This window comes from Scyliorhinus canicula, unplaced genomic scaffold (assembly GCF_902713615.1).
Source record: "Scyliorhinus canicula unplaced genomic scaffold, sScyCan1.1, whole genome shotgun sequence".
Taxonomy (NCBI): Eukaryota; Metazoa; Chordata; class Chondrichthyes; order Carcharhiniformes; family Scyliorhinidae; genus Scyliorhinus; species Scyliorhinus canicula.
Window position 1 is genome coordinate 1,137,998 of NW_024056013.1, and position 22,896 is coordinate 1,160,893.

The 22,896-nt window shown below is 48.9% G+C and overlaps 2 protein-coding genes across 2 annotated transcripts in view; one reads left to right on the forward strand and one right to left on the reverse strand.

Annotated features, from left to right (window-relative positions):
• Positions 1-22,896, forward strand: part of LOC119961544 (zinc finger protein 850-like) — a 73,157-nt gene that overhangs the window by 45,366 nt on the left and 4,895 nt on the right. The window lies entirely within an intron of this gene.
• Positions 6,485-7,847, reverse strand: LOC119961549 (gastrula zinc finger protein XlCGF17.1-like). Its single transcript, XM_038788872.1, has one exon. The coding sequence runs from the start codon at positions 7,705-7,707 to the stop codon at positions 6,658-6,660; it is 1,050 nt and encodes a 349-aa protein (XP_038644800.1). The 5' UTR covers positions 7,708-7,847; the 3' UTR covers positions 6,485-6,657.

Genomic DNA, 22,896 nt, shown 5'->3' on the forward strand with positions numbered 1-22,896 from the left:
ATAGGATGCCCTCTAGCGCACATCTGTAGACGTTTGTGAGAGTCGATGCAGGCATGCTGAATTTCTTTAGCTTCCGTAGGAAGTAGAGAAGTTGTTGGACCTTCTTGACTGTTGCATCAACGTGAGTGGACCAGGACAGACTGTTGGGGGTGGTGACCCCCAGGAACTTAATTGACCATCTCCACTTTTGAGCCATTGATGCAGATGGGGGTGTGTGTGTCGTGCTACGCTTCCTGAAGTCGATGATAAATCCCTTGGAAATGGAAATATTCCATTAGATCAAAGGAAGGGGCTCATAAAGTGGTCAAAATAGTAGTAATGAATGAATCAGTAATTATAGTAAAGGACTGGGTTTTATTTGCTGTAAAATTGTAAAAGCTCAATTCCTGTAAATGGGCAATGAGGATAAATGTACCGGCAAGAGAGACCTTCCCACCCTGATTAGCCTCAACATTTGATACTATATGAATAAGGAATTGTACAGAATCAGGTAAAGGAGAGTATGAAACTGTTCGATTGTATTCCTGTCCAAGATAATGAGAGAAGGTGGAGTCAGTAATTGGGAATCCAATTCAATTAAACTAGTGCCTAATTGACCAATGGTTATGTTACAACAGGCCCAACTCTGACATGAGGTAATGGTCACTTTGGGGGTAAAAGTCGAGGTTCCGAAGGTCTTCCTTGCTGGCCAAGTACTGAAGACTCTCGAGACCGAGTTCCAAGGAAATTACTGTCAAAGAAGGAGCCAGGGAGGGTTACACTTCCACAGACTGATCACCTGCGTGAAGTTATAAACGTCAATGTCTTCAAGTCGTTCAGTAAATCTTGCTCTTTTAATAAACATTTAAAATTTACTATCCAGAGAATTCTGCCTTTGCTTTAATTGGTTAAAATCGTGTCTGAAACAGTGAAACAAAGTGAATTTATTAAATGGTAAGTTGGGGGTGGCCGAGGTCAATTAAGTTACAGATAAGAAGATCAGATAACATCAACCTTAGATTTAAAAACTTGCATTTCTGTAGCTCCTTTCACAATCACAGGACATCCCAAAGTGCTTTACAGCCAAACAGTACTTTTGAAGGGTTGTAACTGGTGTAATGTAGGAAAAACATCAGCAAAATTATACACAGCAAGATCCCACAAACAGCAATGTGATAATGAGCAGATGATCGGATTTTGGTGATGTTGATTGAGGGATAAATATTTGCCAGGACACCGGAGATAACCCCAACTCTTCTTCACAATAGTGGCCACGGGAACGTTTACAGGAACTGAGAGGAACAGACAGGGCTTCAGTTGAACATCTTATTTGAAAGAAGGAAACTCTGACAGTGCAGCACTCCCTGAGTGCTGGGGCAAGGAATATTGGATGTGAATTTTTTTTTTGTCCTCGAGTCCCTGGACTGCTACCTCACAGCGCCAGGGATCCGGGTTCAATTCCAGCCTTGAGTGACTGTGGGGTTTGCTCCCTGTGTCTGCGTGGATTTCCTCCGGGTTCTCCGGTTTCCTCCCACAGTCCAAAGATGTGCAAGTTAAGTAGATTGGCCATGCTAAATTTCCCCTAAGTGTCAAAATGTGATGTGGGGTTCTGGGGTTACAGGAATGGGGTAGGGGAGTGGGCCTAGGTAGGGTACTCTGAGGGTTGGGGCAGACTCGATGGGCCAAATGGTATCCTTCTGCACTGTCAGGATTTCATTCTGTGATGAAACCCAATGGGTGTGGAGCAAACATTTCAACATTTGTTACTGAGATGGATTAATTCAGCACAGACAGCAGGGATTATTTGAGGGAATACCACAGTATCGTGAGAAAGGAAATTCAGTGTCAGGTGAGGGGAGCTGGGATTTGTAATGGAAGATTTGAAAACTAAAATAATCGAGTAAGAAGGGAGAAAATGACAGCAAACTAAATAATCCATAAAGGACATCAGTTAGTCTCTGCTTATTAAAGAGAAATCAACAATTTATCACAGTGTATGTGAAACAAAACTGATTTCTGACATATATCCAGAATCTTATCCCCAATCCCAGTTATTTAGTGATTATTAATATCAGCAATAAACTCCCAACTGTCAGCATGAAGATGGTTCAGTCCTTAACGTGATTAACAGCAGCAATAACAACTTGTATTGATATAGCACCTTAACATTGTCAAACATCCCAAGGTGCTTCACAGGAGTGTTAACCTCAACACTGAGACTCAACAGGAGATATTCGGACCAAACACTGGGTCAGAGAAGTTTTAAAGGAGAGGAGGGAAAGTTCGAGAGGTGGGGCCGGTTAGGGAGGAATCCAGGGCTCAGCATCCAGGCAGCTGAATGCATATCCAACACTGGAGGAGAGACGGAAATCGGGATGTACAAGAGCCTTGAATTGGAGGAGCAGAAAGATCTAAGTGGGATGTCGCACTGGAGGTGGTTACAGAGAGGGAGGGGTGAGGTCAGGGAGGGATTTGAAATAAAATCTGAGAAGTGTAAAAGTTGATGCATTGTTAGAAGGGGCACCAATGTAGATCAAATAGTACAGGAGTAATCGGTGAATGGGACTGAGTTAGGATAGAGAGGTGGTGGGTAGTGGTAATGTAACTAGTAATCCAGAGGTCAGGCAAATATTCTTGGGTCATGGGTTTAAATCCCAATATGAATTGGTGGTATTTAAATTCAATAAAATCTGGAATTGAAAGCTAGTCTCAATAATGGGGACCATGAAATTGTCGTTAAAAACCCTGGTCTGGCCGACCTGGGCAGCGCGGTAGCATACTGGTTAGCACAATTGCTTCACAGGTCCAGAGTCCCTGGTTCGATTCCCAGCTTGGGTCGCTGTCTGTGCGGAGTCTGCACGTTCTCCCCGTGTCTGTGTGGGTTTCCTCCCACAGTCCAAAGATGAGCAGGTTAGGTGGATTGGCCTTGCTAAATTGCCCTTAAAGTCCAAAATTGTCCTTAGTGTTGTGTAGGGTTACTGGGTTATGGGGATAGGATGGAGGTGTGGGCTTGGGTAGGGTGTTCTTTCCATGAGCCGGCGCAGACTCGATGGGCCGAATGGCCTCCTTCTGCAGTGTACGTTCTATGAACTATGTGACTCCAGACCTAGAGGAATAAAGTGACTATTAAACGCCCTGAGTTGGTTGTAAACTTCAATCAGGATGGGCAACAATTGCTGGCCTTGCCAGTGACATCCTGTGGAAGAATTAAACAAAAGGCACCAATGTTCCAGATTGACGGCAGCTGGGATACGAAGGGAAGCTCAGAGGGTTCAGGAATATTCGGGTTTAGAAGATGTAACGGTCTGAATGAGAGTTTCAGCAGCAAACAGGATGAAGCAGGAGGAGACCGGAGATGTCACAGAGGTGGATGTAGGCTGCCTTGGTGATGGATCGAATATGGATCAGAAAATCAGTTCAGGGTGAAATCGATGCTGAGGTGATGAACAGTTTGGTTCAGACGCAGTCAGTGGTCAGAATAACAACAGAATCCACCCAATACAGTCAGATGTGGATATGCTGGTGCGTCAGCAGGTTCAGTGAATGAGTGAATCCCTTCCTACACTCAGTGCAGGTGAATGGTTTCTCTCCAGTGTCAGTGAGTTGGTTTTTCATCAGATATTTAACACTTTTAAATCTTTTCACACAGTGCAAACAATTAAAAGGTCCCTTAAATGAGTGAACAACTTTATGGGCAGCGAGGCTGGAAACACAAGTAAATAATTTCCCACATTTGGAGCGAATGAACAGCATCTCTCCGGTGTGGGTGTATCTGGAGACTGGACAACTGATTAAATCTTTTCTCTGACGCGGAGCCAGTTTCACGTTTTTTCCTCGCTGCAAATGTTCCAGTGCTTCTGGAAGCTGGATGATTCAGTGAATCCCTTCTCACACACACAGGGTAGGTGAATTGTCTCTCCCCAGTGTTCTGGTGTCAATGAGTTCCCAGCTGGGATGGAGAACTGAATCCCGTCCCAGTCCCCCACATTTCTCCCTGTTGTGGATATCCTTGTGTCTCTCCAGGTTGGATGATCAGTTGAAGCCTTGAATGGGATTACACAGGTTATACAGCACAGAGACAGGCCATTCAGCCAGCCAGTTTGTACTGGTGTTTCAGTTCTATTTGAGTCTCCTATCATCTTTGTTTCTCCCATATATATATATGTGTGTGTCCGGCCTCCCTATACATACGTTGATACTATTCACTTCACCCAGTGCCTGTGGTAGTGAGATCATTCTCACCATTCTCTGGCTGAAGGAGTTTTTTCTGTATTCCCTATTGGATTTCTTGGTGATGATCGTATTTTGTGGTTTCTAGTTTTGCTCTTCCCTACAAGAGGAAACAGTTGAAACCAAGAAGTAAAGAGATCCAGTCTCTCAATCCTTTCCTGATTTATAAACTCACACATTTTGGTATGATCCTTGTGAATCTCTTGCTCCCTGTCCAGTGGCTCCATCTCCATTTGATAATGTGGGGACCGGAGAAATGGAAAGTTCAGTTTGCTGAGGGGAGGATCCAGAGAATCCAGCACCTTCTCAGCCCAATGTCTTCATTTGCAGCAAATGTGTCAGACATGTCTTGCCACAGAAAGGCTCTTGAACTATCCCAGGCAATATTTAAAACAGCTGAACACTTAAGATGCAAACTATCATCTCACAAGACAGAAGGTTGCCAATGATGTGAGCTGAATAGAACCACACCCTGTACTCTGCGTATGGTGTAACCAAGGACCCAAAGGATTATCATAACTTCCTTTCACTTATTCCCCTCCTGGCCCTCTGCTTTATTTATTTTCTCTGTTGCTCTGAGACCTGTTTCTCTCCACCATCTACACTCACAACTTCCAAGTAAGAAGTGACCCCCTTATTCTTTGCACCAAAATGTACTAACGGGTTGGTACAGACTCGATGGGCCGAATGGCCTCCTTCTGCACTGTATGTTCTATGATCTATGTACTTCACAGTATCCGTTGTACATCATGCGTCAATTATTTGTCTATTCAGCAAGTTTAGAAATGTCCTCCTGTAATTTGTTGCAGTTCTCCTCGTTTCTATCTCCCCAGTTTAGAGATTGTGTATTGGTTTCCAAAGTCCACGTGGTGAATGGAAATTGTGAACAGCCGTGGCCCCAGCACAGATCCTTGTGGAACATCCCTTCCTACCTTCTGTCACTCTGAATAACTCCACTTTACTCCCACTCTCTACTTTCTGTCTTGTAACCAGCTGACAATCCAGTCTATCATTTGTCCCACCTACATATTCTCCGACCGTGTCCATTATTGTCCTGTAGGGAATCTTATCAATGGCCATTTGAAAATCCAGATAATTGACATTGACTGCATTACCATTGTCTATCACATCAAAACATTCAATAAGGTTAATTTGGAAAGATTTTTCCTTTTGAAATCCACACTGACTGTTCTATGTTATATTAATTTTTTCTAGATGTTCTTATATTCTCTACTTTAGTCAGGATTGTATTATTTGCTGATGTGAAGCTGACTGGTGTACCATCCCTGGGCATGATCTGTCCCCTTCTTAAACACAGAAATTACATTAGTGACCCACCAGTCCTCTGACACTACACCTTTAGTGAATGAGTTATGAGCCGTACTGCCTGTGCTATCACTTCTCTGCATTCTTTAAAATATGTGAATTTAGTCCATCCCCTAAGTTATATGAGTTTAGTCAACACATCCTTTCCTGATTTTAATTAATTTATCTCATAACTTGTCTTATTATTCAATGTTATGTTTACATGTTATTTATTCCGGGGAACAAGCGAGGCAAAAGAATGTTTGAATATTTCAATCATCTCTCCCTCATTAATTGTGGTATTGTGCTGTCTATCCCTTAATGGTCCAATTCACATCACATTTTTTTATTGTTTGTATCTAGAAAATATTTTATTGTTTTGGCTGATGTGCCTGGATAATTTATATTCATAATGGAGGGGTCACTGTGAAGAATGTGCAAGTCAGTGAGAATTGTCAGCAAGGATTAATCAGCACTGTCTAACTGGAGATGCTAATCAGTGGAACCTTTCAGATACAGAATTGTAGATTTTGCATCAAAGAGCAATTTCGGATTGCAGTTAAAAGTTCATAATTTTGTTGAATAGAGTATCTATCATGAGTTTTTGAATTAAGCAGAAAATTCACAGATGGTGCTTTTAAAAAGGGAGACTGCAGTCCTCCAAATCAGTGGCTTCTCCAGAATATTAAACTCCAGCCAGTTATTCTTTTTTTTTTAATTCATTTTTATAGAATTGGGTACTATAAATGTGCTTTTTATTAATATAAATTTAGAGTGCCCAATTAATTTTTTACAATTAAGGGGCAATTTAGCGTGGCCAATCCACCTACCCTGCACATCTTTGGGTTGTCGGGCGAAACCCACGCAAACGTGGGAAAATGTGCAAACTCCACCGGACAGTGACCCAGAGCTGGGATCGAACCGGTGCCTTGGCACTGTGATGCAGCAAGTGCTAACCACTGCGCCACCGTGCTGCCCTCAGCCAGTTATTCTTAATAGCAACAGAAAAAAAACAAATATATTCGGATAATCGATTCTTGACATAATTAACAGCAGCAGTTACAGCAGAATTCAACAACTGCTGTCGCTTGTTAACTTGCTGATGTGACAGTAAGTGTTCTGACTGAGTGAATCCCTTCCCTCTCATACAGCAGGTTCCCCAGTATGAACTCTCTGGTGTGTCAGCAGATGAGAGCATTGAGTGAATCCCTTCCCACACTGGGAGCAGGAGAATGGTCTCTCCCCAGTGTGAGTGCGTTGGTGTGCAGTGAGGGCAGAAGAATGTCTAAACCTCTTTTCACAGGCAATGCAGCTGAATGGTTTCTTCTCGGTGTGAATTCGCCGGTGTGACCAAAGGCCAGATGAATGAGTGAATCCCTTCCCACACACAGAGCAGATGAATGGTTTCTCTCCAGTGTGAGTGCGTTGGTGTGCAGTGAGGTCAGAAGACTGTCTGAACCTCTTTCCACAGTAAGTGCAGCTGAATGGTCTCTCATCAGTGTGGATTCGGTGGTGTAACATGAGGCTGGCTGACTGAGTGAATCTCTTCCCACACACAAGGCAGTCAAATGGCCTCTCCCCAGTGTGAACCCGCTGGTGAGCAGTGAGATTGGATAACTGCCCGAAACTCTTTCCACAGTTAGTGCACCGGAAGGACTTTTCTTCGGTGTGATTTCGCTGGTGTCTCAGCAGGTTGGTTGACTTAGTAAATTCCTTCCCACACATACAACAGGTGAACGGCTTCTCCCCAGTGTGGCTGCGTCGATGGATTTCCAGCAAACATGGGAAATTGAATCCTTTGCCACAGTCCACACATTTCCACGGTTTCTCCATGGTTCCTGCTTCTGTGTGACTGCGTCGATGGTATTCCAGCAGGGATGGATAATTGAATCCTTTCCCACATTTCTCACATTTCCATATTGTCTCCCCCATATGACTCCGTTGATGGTTTTCCAACAAGGATGGATAATTGAATCCTTTCCCACATTCCTCACATTTCCAGGGTCTCTCTCCCGTGTGACTGCGTCGGTGAAGTTCCAGCAGGGATGGATAATTGAATCCCTTCCCACAGTCCTCACATTTCCAAGGTTTCTCCATTATGCCAGCTGCAGTGTGACTGCGTCGATGGATTTCTAGTCGGGATGGATAATTAAATTGCTTCCCACAATCCCGACATTTCCACGGTTTCGCCATGATGCCGGTGTCCTTGTGACTGTCCAGGTTGGATGATCAATTGAAGCCTCATTCACCCAAACCCGTGTATGGTTTCTCCCCGCTGTCAGGCTTTGCAACCAGAGAAACCTCGTCCCACAGTCAGTATACTGACTCTATCGCTCCGGTGTGAGCGCTTCCTGATCCTGTTATAAAAGAATAGAATGAGACAAAGTCAGATCACAGAAGGAGACAGTCACCCTGAAGTTAGAAATCCTTTTATTTCTGAGACAAATCAGGATTTTACAAAAGTCATCAGTCAGTACAGACATAAATTCAGAACACACAATTCTAGTTTCTATGGAACATTTCTCCCTCACTTGTTGCACAAAAGCTGTAAATCACCATCCTGCACATTTTTGCTCCTTCCTGGGCTGAAATCATAGAGTTACAGCACAAAAATAGACCCAGCCATCGGACATCTATCTATTCTAATCCCATTTTATTGAGCTTGGTCAAAAGCCTTGCATGATTAATGATTCTTAAATGTTGTGAGCGTTCCTGCCTCTACCACCCTTTCAGGTAGTGACTGCCAGATTCCCACCTGCCTCTGGGTGAAAAAGCTTTCCCTCAAATCCCCTACCCTAAATCTGTCCCTGGCTATTGATCTCTCTACTAAGGGGGACGAGTACCTCCCTATCTATGTCCCTCATAATACCATACACCTCAAATATGTGCCACTCAGGTTCCCCTGCTCTGGGGAAAATAACCCATTATTTTCAAACACTTTAGCTTAGGCAACACCCTGGTGAATCTCCTCCACACTCTCTGGGTGCAATAATATCCTTCCTGTAGTGTGGCGACCACAACTGCACACAATGATCCTGCTGTGGCTGAACAAGTGTTTCATACAGCTCCATCAGATCATCCCTGCTCTTATATTCTATGTCTTACAACACCAGGTTAAAGTCCAACAGGTTTGTTTCAAACACGAGCTTTCGGAGCACGGCTCCTTCTTCAGGTGAATGGCCATTCACCTGAAGAAGGAGCCGTGCTCCGAAAAGCTCGTGTTTGAAACAAACCTGTTGGACTTTAACCTGGTGTTTGTAAGACTTCTTACTGTGCTCACCCCAGTCCAACGCCGGCATCTCCACATCATGGCTTATATTCTATGATGTGGAGATGCTGTCGTTGGACTGTAGTAAGCACAGTAAGAAGTCTTACAACACCAGGTTTAAATCCAACATGTTGTTTCAAACACTAGCTTTCAGAGCACTGCTCCTTCCTCAGGTGAAGATTCTATGCTTTGGCTAATAAAGACAAGTGTCCCATCTACCTTCTGAACCAGCTAATGTCCCTGGGCTGCTCCCTCTGACCCTCCACTACCCAGCGTCCTGCCCTTCATTGTTACGTCACCAAGATAGCCGCGCCTGCGCTCTGCTCCCCGCTGGAAAAAAGATGGCGGACGTTAAACTGGGCCTGTTCCCGGGGAAAGCACCGACGCTGCAAACGCGGGAGCCGAAGGTGTTATTGGGGGTTTGCGGCCTGCACCCACGCAGACGCAGGAACCCCTCCCGCCGCTGCCACCGCCTCTTACCGGTTGCCGAGCGACAAACAGGCGCCTTCCCTTCACTATTGTTCAGCCTGCGCATGCTCGAAACACTGGAAGAACCGCGCATGCGTTCAGATCTCCAGTTGGTAGAGGGCATTTCCCACCGCGGGGAAGGCTGGGTAAATTCCCCGCCATTAGAGGTCTCTGTTTCATATTCACTGCTCCTGAGGCTGCGCTAATACCCGGTTCAGCCTCGTGCAGCCGCGCATACTCCGGGAAGTAGGCTCTCGGGGGCGGAGCTTTCACCCATTCACAGAGAGAACATTATGTGTCATTGAAAAATAAAATGTTATAAGTCATGGCCTCATTTTGTTTCATCCTCCAAACACCTAAACTTTATCTGATGTGTAATCATAGAATCATAGAAAGTACAATCATAGAATTTACAGTGCAGAAGGAGGCCATTCGGCCCATCGAGTCTGCACCGGCTCTTTGAAAGAGCACCCGACCCCAAGCCCACACCCCACCCCAAGCCCATCCCCACAACCCAGTCACCCCATCCAACACAAAAGGGCAATTTTTGGACACTAAGGGCAATCCACCTAACCTGCACATTTTTGGACTGTGGGAGGAAACCGGAGCACACAGAGGAAACCCACGCACACACGGGGAGAACATGCAGACTTCACACAGACAGTGACCCAAGCAGGCAATCGAACCTGGAACCCTGGAGCTGTGAAGCAATTGGGCTAAACACCATGCTACCGTGCTGGCCATAATGTTGGCGAGTGTTAACTTCCGGGTGAGGCTATGAGGGAGTAAGTCGCACATTTGGTGGCTCCTGCTCTGGCCAGACTTTTGCCCCCCCCCCCCTTCCCGGCTGTTTTGCATTTTCAAGCGCTGGATTTGGAGGCATAGTTAACTAGCCATTGGTTCCACACCTGGTGTATGGAACAGAGAACCCAAAGGGCTCGAAAAGGGAGAAATAAGAAGATAAGCACGGGTTGGGTGGAGGCTGCGGCAGAGGACAATATGGTTGGTGTCCAGACCCCTGGTGTGCCGGCCCAACCATCAACGGAGGAATTGATGCGGGTCATTCAAGAGGGCTAATAAAGAGTGGAGGTGGTCCGGGGATACAGAGCACTGGCTAGGAAGCCGTGGCAGGGGGACCACCCTCGGGCTATGATGGTCAAGTTCCACAGGTTCCTGGACAAGGAGTGTGTTCTCCAGTGGACCAAACATACACGGAGCTGCAAATGGGACAACAGCATTTTGCGCGTTTAACAAGATCTGAGTGTGGAGGTCGCCAGAAGGAGGGCAGGCTTCAATCAAGTTAAAGCGATCCTGTTCAAGAAGCAGGAGAAATTCGGACTGTTATACCCGGCGCGTCTTTGGGTTACACATGAGGACCAGCACCATTATTTCGAGTCCCCCGAGGACGCGATGGAGTTTGCTAAGAGGAAAGGGCTGGTGCCGAACTGAGAACTTATTGTTTAAAGTCGTAAAAGTTTTTTTGAATGATGGTTGTATGTTTTCTTTTTCTTTTTTCTTCTGTATTTGAGTTTCGTTGAAGAGAGGGGAAGTAAAAAAGATTCAGTTTCTGCGGGTTTTCTGTGTTTTAGTGGGGGTGGTTGGTGGGGCTTTTTACTCTGTATTACTTTGATTTGCACTACTGTGAGGGTTTACTCTGTTTTTTTTTGTGCTGCTGTTTTTTTTCCCCTTTAATTAGGCGAGCGTTTGGGGCTGGTTTGAGGAGAGAAATGGTTTCGATGGGCAGGGTGGAGGGGAGTTAGGGAACAATAGGTGGGAGACTTCTTGGTGCCGGGACGGGGGTCACCAGGCTAGCTGGGTGAGCTAGTCTTCGGAAGCACAGTGGGGGGGGGGGGGGGGTGCATATGTTTAGTTTATGGATGGGGTTAGGTTACAAAGTGTTGTTGCTAGGGGGGAGTGGGGGTAGTTGTTCTGCTGGCGAGGGAGGGACTTGGTCCGAGGGACAGAGGGGAGGTCGGGGGGGTGGGGGCAGCCAGGAGGCGGGTCGATGGAGGCGCATGTGCTGGGGGCGGGCCCAGGAAAGGGGATGGCTGATCGGCGAGAGGGGGGGGGAGGCACATGGTGACACCCTCAACTAGGCTGGTCACCTGGATTGTTAGAGGATTAAATGGGCCAGTTAAGAGGGCACGGGTGTTCGTGCATCTGAGGGCCCCGAAGCCAGACGTGTAATGCTGCAGGAGACACACCTGAAAGTGGCGGATCAGATCAAGTTGAGGAAGGGTTGGGTCAGTCAGGTTTTCATTCGGGATTGCATACTAAGAAAGAGGGTTTGCGATTCTGGTGAACAAGGGGTGCAATTTGAGGTGGGTAGTATAGTCTTGGACGGGAGATGTCGTTATGACATGGTTAGTGGAAAGCTGGAAGGGATGAAGGTAGTTTTGGTTAATGTGTACGCGCCAAATTGGATGATGTGGAATTTATAAAGACGGTGCTGGGATGATACCTTACCCTGGACTCTCACTAGTTGGTTATGGGAGGGGCACTTCAATACAGTCATCGATCCCGGCCTGGACCGGTCTTGTTCAAAAACAGGTTAGGGTGCCAGCAATATCAAAGGAACTGAGAGGGTTCATTGGCGGGCGGGCGGCGGCGGGCGGGGTGGGGGGGGGGGGGGGGGGGGGGGGGGCTGACCCATGGAGGTTCAGGCAGCTGACGGGGAAGGAAGTTCTCTTTTATTCGCATGTCCATAGGTTCTATTCCCGGATCGCCTTTTTTATTTTGAGCAGGGATTTATTGACGGGGGTGGCGGATACGGGGTACTCGGCAATCACCATTTCGGATCATGCTCCATATTGGGTCGAACTGAAGGTTAGCGAAGAAAGCTCTCAGCGCCCACAATGGAGGTTAGAAGTTGGATTGGTTGCGGACGAGGCGGTGTTGAGAGGCTGAGGAAATGTATGCAAAACTCCCTGCATATCAATTACACGGGGGAAGTCTCAGCAACGGTGGTCTGGAGGCACTTAAGGCAGTGGTGAGAGGGGAGTTGTTTTCAATTTGGGCTCATAAGGACAGGACAGGTAGGCAGAAACGGACCGACTGGTAAAGGAGATCTTGCAGATAGAGAGGAGATATGCGGAGACCCTGGGGGTGGAGTTCTTAAGGGAACGGCGGAGGCTGCAGGTGGAGGTTGTGGTCCTGTCACAGGTAAGGCAGTGGAGCAGCTTCGAAAGGTGAGGGGTGCGATCTACGAGCATGGGGAGAACGCAGCAGAATGCTTGCACGCAGCTGAGAAAGACTGAGGTGGCCAGGGCAATAGGAAAGGTGGCTGATGGGGATGGAAGGTTGTTAAGGGATGGGGCTGGGCTGAATAAGGCGTTCAGGGACTTTTACAGTGGGCTCTATAGCTTGGAACTGCCACGGGCCCAGAGGTGATGAGACACTTTTTGGATGGGCTGACCTTCCCAAAGGTGGGTCGGGAGCTGGGTAAATGGGCTGGGGGCCCCGATAGGCTGAAGAGGATATTTGAGGGATTGAAGGTCATGCAGCCGGGTAAAGCTCCGGGGCTGGATGGGTACCCGATGGAATTTTATAAAAAGTTCTTTGGAATATTGGAGCCAGTGTTGGTCAAGGTTTTTAATGAGGCAAGGGACAGTGGGGTGCTGCCCCGATGATCCAGGCCACCATCTCCATTATATTGAAACGGGACCAAGAGAGCTATATGGTCCTATAGGCTGATATCCTTTTTTAAATTTAGAGTACCCACTTCAGTTTTTCCAATTAAGGGGCAATTTAGCGCAACCAATCCACTACCCTGCACATCTTGGGTTGTAGGGGCGAAACCCATGCAAACACGGGGGGAATGTGCAAACTCCACATGGACAGTGACCCAGAGCCGAGATCGACCCCTGGGACCTCGACACCGTGAGGCTGCAGGGCTAACCCCATGTGCCACCGTGCCGCCCAGATTTCCCTTCTTAATGTGGATTGCCAATTGCTGGCCAAATTCTTGGCCTCCAGGATTGAAGCTTGTGTGCCAAGTGTTATGGAGGACCAAACTGGGCTTTGTTGAGGGCAGGCAGCTGGTGGTATATATAAGAGCTGCTCAATGTGATCATGATGCCCCTGGAAAGAAGGGAGGTTGAAGTAGTATGGCAATGGATGGCGGAAATGGCGTTTCAACTGGGTGGAGTGGGACGATTTATGGGAGGTGATGGAACGTTTTGGTTCGGAAGGGCTTTATCGACTGGCTTAGGCTGTTGTACCAGGCCCCGGAGGCTAGTGCGAGGTTGACATAGGACGAACTTCTGACTACTTTAGACTGTACCGGGGGGACAAGACAGGGGGTGCCCCCTCTCCCCACTGCTGTTTGCGTTAGCTACAGAGCTGCTGGCAATTCCTCGAGGGGGCTTCAGTGAGGCTGGTCCGTGGGGGGGGTGCAACACAGAGTCCCGCTGGGAAGGGGCTGGTTTGTGGGGGGGGGGGTGGGCAACACAGAGTCCCGCTGGAAGGGGCTGGTCCGTGGGGGGGTGCAACACAGAGTCCCGCTGGAAGGGGCTGGTCTGTGGGGGGTGGGGCAACACAGAGTCCCGCTGGAAGGGGTTGGTCTGTGGGGGGGGGGGGGGGCACAGAGTCCCGCTGGAAGGGCTGGTCCGTGGGGGGGGGGGGGGGACAACACAGAGTCCCGCTGGAAGGGGCTGGTCCATGGGGGGGGGGGGTGCAACAGAGTCCCGCTGGAAGGGGCTGGTCCATTGGGGGGTGCAACACAGAGTCCCGCTGGAAGGGGCTGGTCGTGGGGGGGGGGGGGCAACACAGAGTCCCGCTGGAAGGGGCTGGTCCGTGGGGGGGGACACAGAGTCCTGCTGTACGCAGACGAGCTGCCCCTATACGTTTCAGATCCGGTGGTGGGAATGGGCAAAATCGTGGAGATCTAGGGGGAATGTGGCCGGTTTTTTGGGGTATAAAACTGAACATGCCAAAGAGGTGGGATGTTTATAGTTCAGGCGAGGGGTCAGGAGGGTCGGCCAAAGGAGCTGCCGTTTAGGTCGGTTGGGACAGTTCAGGTATTTAGGAATACAAGTGAAGGGCAGCACGGTGGCCTAGTGTTAGCACAACCGCCTCACGGCGCTGAGGTCCCAGGTTCGATCCCGGCTCTGGGTCACTGACTGTGTGGAGTTTGCACATTCTCCCCGTGTCTGCTGTGGGTTTCGCCCCCACAACCCAAAAATGTGCAGAGTAGGTGGATTGGCCACGCTAAAATTGCCCCTTATTGGAAAAAATAATTGGTGTAATCTAAATTTATATAAAAAAAAGGAATACAAGTGGTGCGGGACTGGGGCCGGTTACACAAGTTGAACTTGTCCTGGTTGGTTGAACAAATGAGGGGCGAGTTTCGGAGGTGGGATGCGCTCCCGTTGGTGTTAGCTGGGAGAGTGCAGATGGTCAAAATGACGGTCCCTGCGAGATTTTTGTTTGTGTTTCAGTGTCTCTCCATTTTCACTGTGTGTTTCTTTTTTGTGAGGATCATAAATTATCCTGGGCTTTGTATGGGCGGGTAGGTTCTCGCGAGTGAAGAAGGTGATGCTTGAGTGGAATCAGGGGGAAGGGGAGGGCTGGCGTTGCAGAATTGTAGCAATTATTATTGGGTGGCCAACATAGCTATGATAAGGAAGTGGGTGGTGGTGGGGTGATGAGGGGTTCGGTTTGGGAGCGGATGGAGGCAGCCTCATATAGAGGCAGCAATCTGGGGGCATTGGTACCGGTGCCTCTGCCGTTCCCGCAAGTGCACTTCTCCACCAGTCCTGCCGTGATGGAGGCCCTGAGGGTCTGAGGTCAGTGGAGGACGCTCGTGGGAGCAGTGGGGGCATGAATGGGGAGCTTGAATGGAGGTCCCGAATATGGCTGTGGGGCGGGAATTGAGAGGATGGGGGACCCTGTTTTTAGAAGGGAGCTTTCCTGAGATGCAGACCGAGGAATTGAACATAAGTGGGAGGAGGAGCTTGGAGGGCGGGGGAGGATGGGGGTTGGGGGGGAGATAGAAGAGGGCCTGTGGGCGGACACGCTGGGGGGGGGGATAGAAGAGGGCATGTGGGCGGACATGCTGGGGGGGGATAGAGGAGGGCCTGTGGGCGGACACGCTGGGGGGGGGGAATAGAGGAGGGCCTGTGGGCGGACACGCTGGGGGGGGGGAAGTAGAGGAGGGTCTGTGGGCGGACACGCTGGGAGGGGATAGAGGAGGGCCTGTGGGTGGACACGCTGGGGGGGGGGATAGAGGAGAGCCTGTGGGCGGACACGCGGGGGGGGGGGAAGGATAGAGGAGGGCCTGTGGGCGTACACGCGGGGGGGGGGGGATAGAGGAGGGCCTGGGGCGGACACGGGGGGGGGGGGAAGATAGAGGAGGGCCTGTGGGCGGAAACGCTGGGGGAGGGGGGGAGATAGAGGAGGGCCTGTGGGCGGAAACGCTGGGGGGGGGGAGGGGATAGAGGGCCGTGGGCGGAAACGCTGGGGGGGGGGGGGGAGATAGAGGAGGACCTGTGGGCGGATGCGCTGAGCAGGGTCAGGCGACTGCAATGTGGTAAGGCTCAGTCTGATCCAATTCAAGGTTGTTCACTGGGCCACTGACAGTGGCCCTGATGAGTAGATTCTTTGGGATAGAGGAGGGTGCGCAAAATGTGTGGGAGGACCAGTGAACAATGTCCACATGTTCTGGTCGTGTCCAAAACTCAGGGATTTTGGCAGGGATTGCGGACGTCATGTCTGGAGTTTTGAAAAGCAAGGTGGCGATGAGTCCAGAGGTGGCAATTTTTGGGGTTTCAGAGGACCCCGGGAGTCCAGGAGGAGCAAGGCAGACGTTTTGGCCTTTGCTTCCCTGGTAGCCCGGAGGACGGATACTACTAGCCTGGAGGGAGTCAGCGCCCCCGAAGTCGGAGATCTGGCTTTCGGACCATGGCGAGCTTTCTCGGCCTGGAGAAGATACAGTTTGCCTGAGAGGGTCGCTGCTAGGATTCGACCCGGGGGTGGCAACATCATCGACTTCTTCGCGGAGAATTAATCGTCAGTTGGGGGGGGGGGAAAAGAGGGGGTTAGGGTAGCATAGAATAGGAGGTCAATTAAGCAGGCCTTGGTGGGATGGGAGGTGGTGATTGCACTATGTTTATTGTTCTTTGTACATTGTCGTTTATAATGCCAAAAATACCTATATTAAAATTGTTTATTAAAAAAAACAACTCAGGATAGGATTAAACACACTGGTATCCATCAGAAGGAGTAAATTTAAGTGAACAGGGATGTGGAATCTGTATTTAGAAAATATGAAAGTAAAGTAGCCACAGTCCAGATGACTCAGGGGCAGCAGGGGTAGCATGGTGGTTAGCATAAATGCTTGACAGCTCCAGGGTCCCAGGTTCGATTCCCCGCTGGGTCACTGTCTGTGCGGAGTCTGCACATCCTCCCCGTGTGTGCGTGGGTTTCCTCCGGGTGCTCCGGTTTCCTCCCACAGTCCAAAGATGTGCGGGTTAGGTGGATTGGCCATCTAAATTGCCCGTAGTGTCCTAAAAAGTAAGGTTAAGGGGGGGGGGGTTGTTGGGTTATGGGTATAGGGTGGATACGTGAGTTTGAGTAGGGTGATCATTGCTCGGCACAACATCGAGGGCCGAAGGGCCTGTTCTGTGCTGTACTGTTCTATGTTCTATGAATGCGCTGGGTTTTTCAGCCGGAGGGACTGCTGAGTGAATCTCTTCCCACACACGGAGCAGGTGAACGGCCTCTCTCCAGGTGACTGCGCTGGGAATCAGCAGATCCATTTTGCCTTTGAAGCTTTTCTCACAGGTGGAACATTTAATAAGGCTCGTGTCAGAGTGAACACGTTGGTGTGAAGTGAGGTGGGCAGACTGACTGAATCCCTTTCCACACTCAAGGCAGGGTAATGGTCTCTACCCAGCGTGAACGCGCTATAAATTGCCCCCGAGTGTCCAAAAGGTGAAATGGGGTTACGGGGAGAGAGGCATGGGAAGTGCAGCCTGTTTTGCGTGCTCTTTTGTCGGGTTGGTTGCAAGCTCAATGGGCCAAATGGCCTCCTATTGCACTGTAGGGATTCTACGATGCTGCCAGGCCTGTGGAGTTAATCTGGCATTTTCAGTTTTACTCTAGATTACACACATTTGTAATCCACTAATTATATCTACGAGGAGCAGTGTGTTGAAGTTTCAGCTATTCCGGCCTAGGTGACTGTGTGGAGTTTGCACATTTTCCCTGTCCTGTGCGTAGGTTCCCTCGGGTGCTCCAGTTTTTCCTCCCACAGTCCAAAGATGGACAGGTTAGGTGGATTGGCCGTGCTAAATTGCCCCCTTAGTGTCCAAACAAAGGTTAGGTGGTGGAGGCATGGGCTGAAGTAGGTTCCATTTCCGATGGCCGGTGCAGGCTCGATGGGCCGAATGGCCTCCTTCTGCTGACCGATGGATGGACTGGTGGGATTTCCCTGGGTGGTAGCACAATTGATTCACAGCACCAGGGTTCAGAGTTCAATTCCCACTTGTATCACTGTCTGTGTAGAGTGTGCATGCTCTCCCAGTGCCTGCGTGGGATTCCTCCGGTTTCCTCCCACAAGTCCCGAAAGACATACTTATTAGGTGAATTGGACATTCTGAATTCTCCCTCTACGTACCCAAACAGCCGCCGGAAGGTGGCGACTAGGGGCTTTTCACTGTTACTTCATTGCAGTGGTTTTGTGAAGGGTAGGTCATGCCTCACAAACCTTATCGAGTTCTTTGAGAAGGTGACTGAACAGGTAGACGAGGGTAGAGCAGTTGATGTGGTGTATATGGATTTCAGTAAAGCGTTTGATAAGGTTCCCCACGGTCGTCTATTGCAGAAAATACGGAGGCTGGGGATTGAGGGTGATTTAGAGATGTGGATCAGAAATTGGCTAGTTGAAAGAAGACAGAGAGTGGTAGTTGATGGGAAATGTTCAGAATGGAATTCAGTTACGAGTGGCGTACCACAAGGATCTGTTCTGGGCTGTTGCTGTTTGTCATTTTTATAAATGACCTAGAGGAGGGCGCAGAAGGATGGGTGAGTAAATTTGCAGATGACACTAAAGTCGGTGGAGTTGTAGACAGTGCGGAAGGATGTTGCAGGTTACAGAGGGACATAGATAAGCTGCAGAGCTGGGCTGAGAGGTGGCAAATGGAGTTTAATGTGGAGAAGTGTGAGGTGATTCACTTTGGAAAGAATAACAGAAATGCGGAATATTTGGCTAATGGTAAAATTCTTCGTAGTGTGGATGAGCAGAGGGATCTCGGTGTCCATGTACATAGATCCCTGAAAGTTGCCACCCAGGTTGATAGGGTTGTGAAGAAGGCCTATGGTGTGTTGGCCTTTATTGTTAGAGGGATTGAGTTCCGGAGCCATGAGGTCATGTTGCAGTTGTACAAAACACTAGTACGGCCGCATTTGGAGTATTGCGTACAGTTCTGGTCGCCTCATTATAGGAAGGACGTGGAAGCTTTGGAACGGGTGCAGAGGAGATTTACCAGGATGTTGCCTGGTATGGAGGGAAAATCTTATGAGGAAAGGCTGATGGACTTGAGGTTGTTTTCGTTAGAGAGAAGAAGGTTAAGAGGTGACTTAATAGAGGCATACAAAATGATCAGAGGGTTAGATAGGGTGGACAGCGAGAGCCTTCTCCCGCGGATGGAGGTGGCTAGCACGAGGGGACATAGCCTTAAATTGAGGGGTAATAAATATAGGACAGAGGTCAGAGGTGGGTTTTTTAGGCAAAGAGTGGTGAGGCCATGGAATGCCCTACCTGCAACAGTAGTGAACACGCCAACATTGAGGGCATTAAAAATTTATTGGATAAGCATATGGATGATAAGGGCATAGTGTAGGTTAGATGGCCTTTAGATTTTTTCCATGTCGGTGCAACATCGAGGGCCGAAGGGCCTGTACTGCGCTGTATCGTTCTATGTTCTATGTGTTAATGTAAGCCTACTTGTGACAATAATAAAGATTATGTGTTTGTGTATTTTAGGTAGAACTTCCTTGGTTCTACCTGTTGTTCCTTCAGATATTCCATCTGTTTTTGGTTAATGTGTCTGGAGTCTGAGTTCTTCCACTCTGTCTCCAATTCTCCTTCCTGTCTCGGGTATATGGGTCAAGGGAGCTTGGTGTTGTGATTCATGCTGTTTAGTTGTCTGTCTGTCGCCAGCAGGTATTGTTGTCTTTTGATAATGACTGTGCTGCTACCCTTGTCTTCTGGTCTTATGAACATATCAATGTTGGATCCAAGCTCCAGATTGTCTGTCATTCTCTCCGGGTGAGATTCTGTTGTTTCCTGTATTTCACTGTGACAGGGCAGAGACCTGATTGACGGGACTCAAACATGGAGTTTGGGAAAGATGGGCAAGGATTTGGGAGGTGGCAATATGTTTTGGATGAGGAGAGGGAGGTTGAAGATGGTGGCAGTAATTTATAAGGTTGGCAGGGTCAGGGTTGTTTTGTGGAGGAGGGAGGTGATGATGGCAGATTGAAGGATAGAGGGACAGTTGAAGAGAGAAATGTTGACATATCCGTGGACTCAGTCGTTGGCTGATCAGTAGCTCAGTGGGAATATGGTCAATGAAGCAGAAGCCGGATTTCATGGACAAGATGGGCTATGAGAGGGAACGAGGGGAGATAGGAGAGAAACTAGAGAAAGATGGGGTTCAGGGCTTGGGAAAGGATGAAATTTAGAGACAGTTTGGTCCGGTGGGTTCGTAGAAGGGAGGGAAGCAGCAGAGGCGGCTGATCGGATTGACTCAATCTCAGGCACAAAGAAGCTCCACAAGCTCCTCACACTTCTTGTTGGAGGTGAGGACTGAAGAGACAGGGGAGAGCGAGAGAACTTCAAAAGGAAATAACTTGTGTCAGAGATATTAGAAAGTTTCAACACACTGCGTATTTCACACAAATCTGATGTATTTGACTTTTAGCCAGAATATTAGCCCCTGTAAATGGGCTGGAGTTTGTTATCAGCAGAAAGAGATCAAAATGAACATGGTTCAGTCCTGAATATGAAGGACAGCAAAAATCAAACACTGCACAGCGATCAAAGAACAATACAGCACAGGAACAGGCCGTTCGGCCTCCAAGCTTGTACCGGTCATGATAGCTACCTTGGCCAAAACCCTTGTGCCATATCCCTCTATATCCATCTTATCCATGTGTTTGTCAAGATGCTTTTTGAACGCCGTTAAGGTAACTGCTGTGTGGCCGCGTTGGTGTGTCAGGAGGTGGGATGAAGAGGTAAATCCCTTCTCACATTTGGAGCAGGTGAACAGTCACTCTCCAGTGTGAACTCGCTGGTGCCTCTGCAGGGTGGATAAGTGAGTGAATCCTGTCCCACACTTGCGGCAGGTGAATGGCCTCTCTCCAGTGTGAATGGCTGGTGCCTCTGCAGGTCGGATGAATCAATGAATCCCTTCCCACACCAGGAGCAGGTGAATGGCCTCTTCCAGTGTGAATTCTCTGGTGTCTCCGCAGGGCTGATGACTGAGTGAATCCCTTCTCACACCAGGAGCAGGTGAATGGTTTCTCCCCAGTGTGAACTTGTGGTGTTTCTCCAGATCGGATGACGAGTGAATCCTTTCCCACACTTGGAGCAGGTGAATGGCCTCCCCCCTGTGTGAATCGCTGGTGCTTCTCCAGGTCAGATGACTGAGGGAATCCCATCCGACACCAAGAACAGGTGAATGGCCTCCCCCAATGTGAATTCGCTGGTGGTTCTGCAGAGTGGATGACTGAGCGAATCCCTTCCCACACTGAGAGCAGGTGAATGGCCTCTTCCCAGTGTGAATTCGCTGGTGTGACAGCAGGTTGGATGACTGAGTGAATCCCTTCCCACATTGGGAGCAGATGAACGGCCTCTCCGCAGTGTGAATTCGCTGATGTACAGTGAGGTAAAATGATCGTGTGAACCCAGTCCCACAGTGAGAGCACCGGAATGGTTTCTCGTCAGTGTGAACACGCTGATGGCGAATCAGTTCCGCAGAACATCTGTAGCACTTCCCGCAATCTGGACATTGAAAAGGTCTCTCATCAGTGTGAACTCGCTGGTGTTTGCGTAGGGCGGATGGCTGAGTGAATCCTTTCCCACACTTGGAGCAGGTGAATGGTCTCTCCCCAACATGAATTCGCTGGTGTTTGCGTAGGGCGGATGGCTGAGTGAATCCTTTCCCACACTTGGAGCAGGTGAATGGTCTCACCCCAATGTGAATACGCTGGTGTTTGTGCAAGTGGGATAACTGAGTGAATCCCTTCCCACACTTGAAGCAGGTGAATGGTCTCTCTCCAGTGTGACTGCGCCGATGAATTTCCAGCCTGGATGGGTAAGTAAATCCTTTCCCACAGTCCGCACATTTCCACTGTTTCTCCTCAGTGTGACTGCATTTGTGGCTTTTGAGGACCGATGATCGACTGAATCCTCGTCCACACACACGACACGTGTACGATTTCTCCCCACTGTGAACGATACTTTTTCTTCCATGTTCAAAATCCGCAGATATTCAGGATTTGATGAATTGAGGGCTCTGTCAGATCCTGATGTGATGCTTGGTTTGAGTTTCCAGACTTTGAATCCTCCCCTTCGAACACCCTGTGAAACTGATTTAAACAGAAAATAGGGAGTGAGAGAGAACCCACAAAACACAAAGGCAGGTTGTGAAATTGAGCTGAATGAAGCTGGTCATTTGTGGGGCCGGTACTGTCCTAATGACCCAAAATTAATATCTTTACTGTCCAAATCATGTTCCAGTCACAAAAATATTTTATACTGTCCCAATGATCTTCCTGCCTCCCAGATCTGAAACTCACCAAGGCAGAAGGTATAATTTGAATTCATTGAAATTTTACTTTTTAAAAATAAATTGAGTGTACCCAATTCATTGTGGCGCAACGCCTGTTCATCCGTTGTCACAGCGTCTGCAAGGTCTCACCAATGTATCACGCTTCGGGAGCTTATTGGGGGTTTGTGAATCCTCCCCGCCCACCTGCCAGGGTTTCCTTCCCAGGCAGTTCCCTTGCAGTCGGGGAACACTTCAGCAGTCAAGGGCATTCAGCCTCTGATCTCCGGGTAAGTGTTCTAAGGCAGCCTTTAGGATGCGCGACAACACAGAATCGCCGAGCAGACTTTTAGCCAAGTCCCGCACACATGAGTACGGCCTCAACCGGGACCTTGGATTCACCCCTCCACCATCTGGCCTGGGCTTGCGAAATGCTACCAACTGTCCAAGCTTGAGACAATTCACACCTCTTTAACCTGGATTCCCCCTCTCTCTGGATCTGTCAAGACTTAATTACCTGCAAATGCTCGCATTCAAAGCATTGTCTGGCATCTTTGACTTTCCCTATGTATATATTTCTGGAACATACCTCTTCATTCACCTGAGGAAGGAGCAGTGCTCCAAAAGCTAGTGATTTGAAACAAACCTATTGGACATTAACCTGGTGTCAGACTTCCAACACCGGCATCTCCACATCAGTGTCACAATGCCAAGGGACTGATTGACGGCGGGTTCGGACCAATAGAAAGAGGGGGCGGATCTGGAGGACCGAACAAGCGCGGCTGGTCCTCCAGCCAATCAGAGTGAATGGGAGGCGGAGCAAAGCCGGGCCTTCACTCCCTCCGCATGCGCCCGGCCACCCGGGCCTGTCTC

Coding starts and splice junctions, on each gene's coding strand:
- LOC119961549 (XM_038788872.1), bottom strand. CDS start 7,707: ATGGCGAAACCGTGGAAATGTCGGGATTGTGGGAAGCAATTTAATTAT.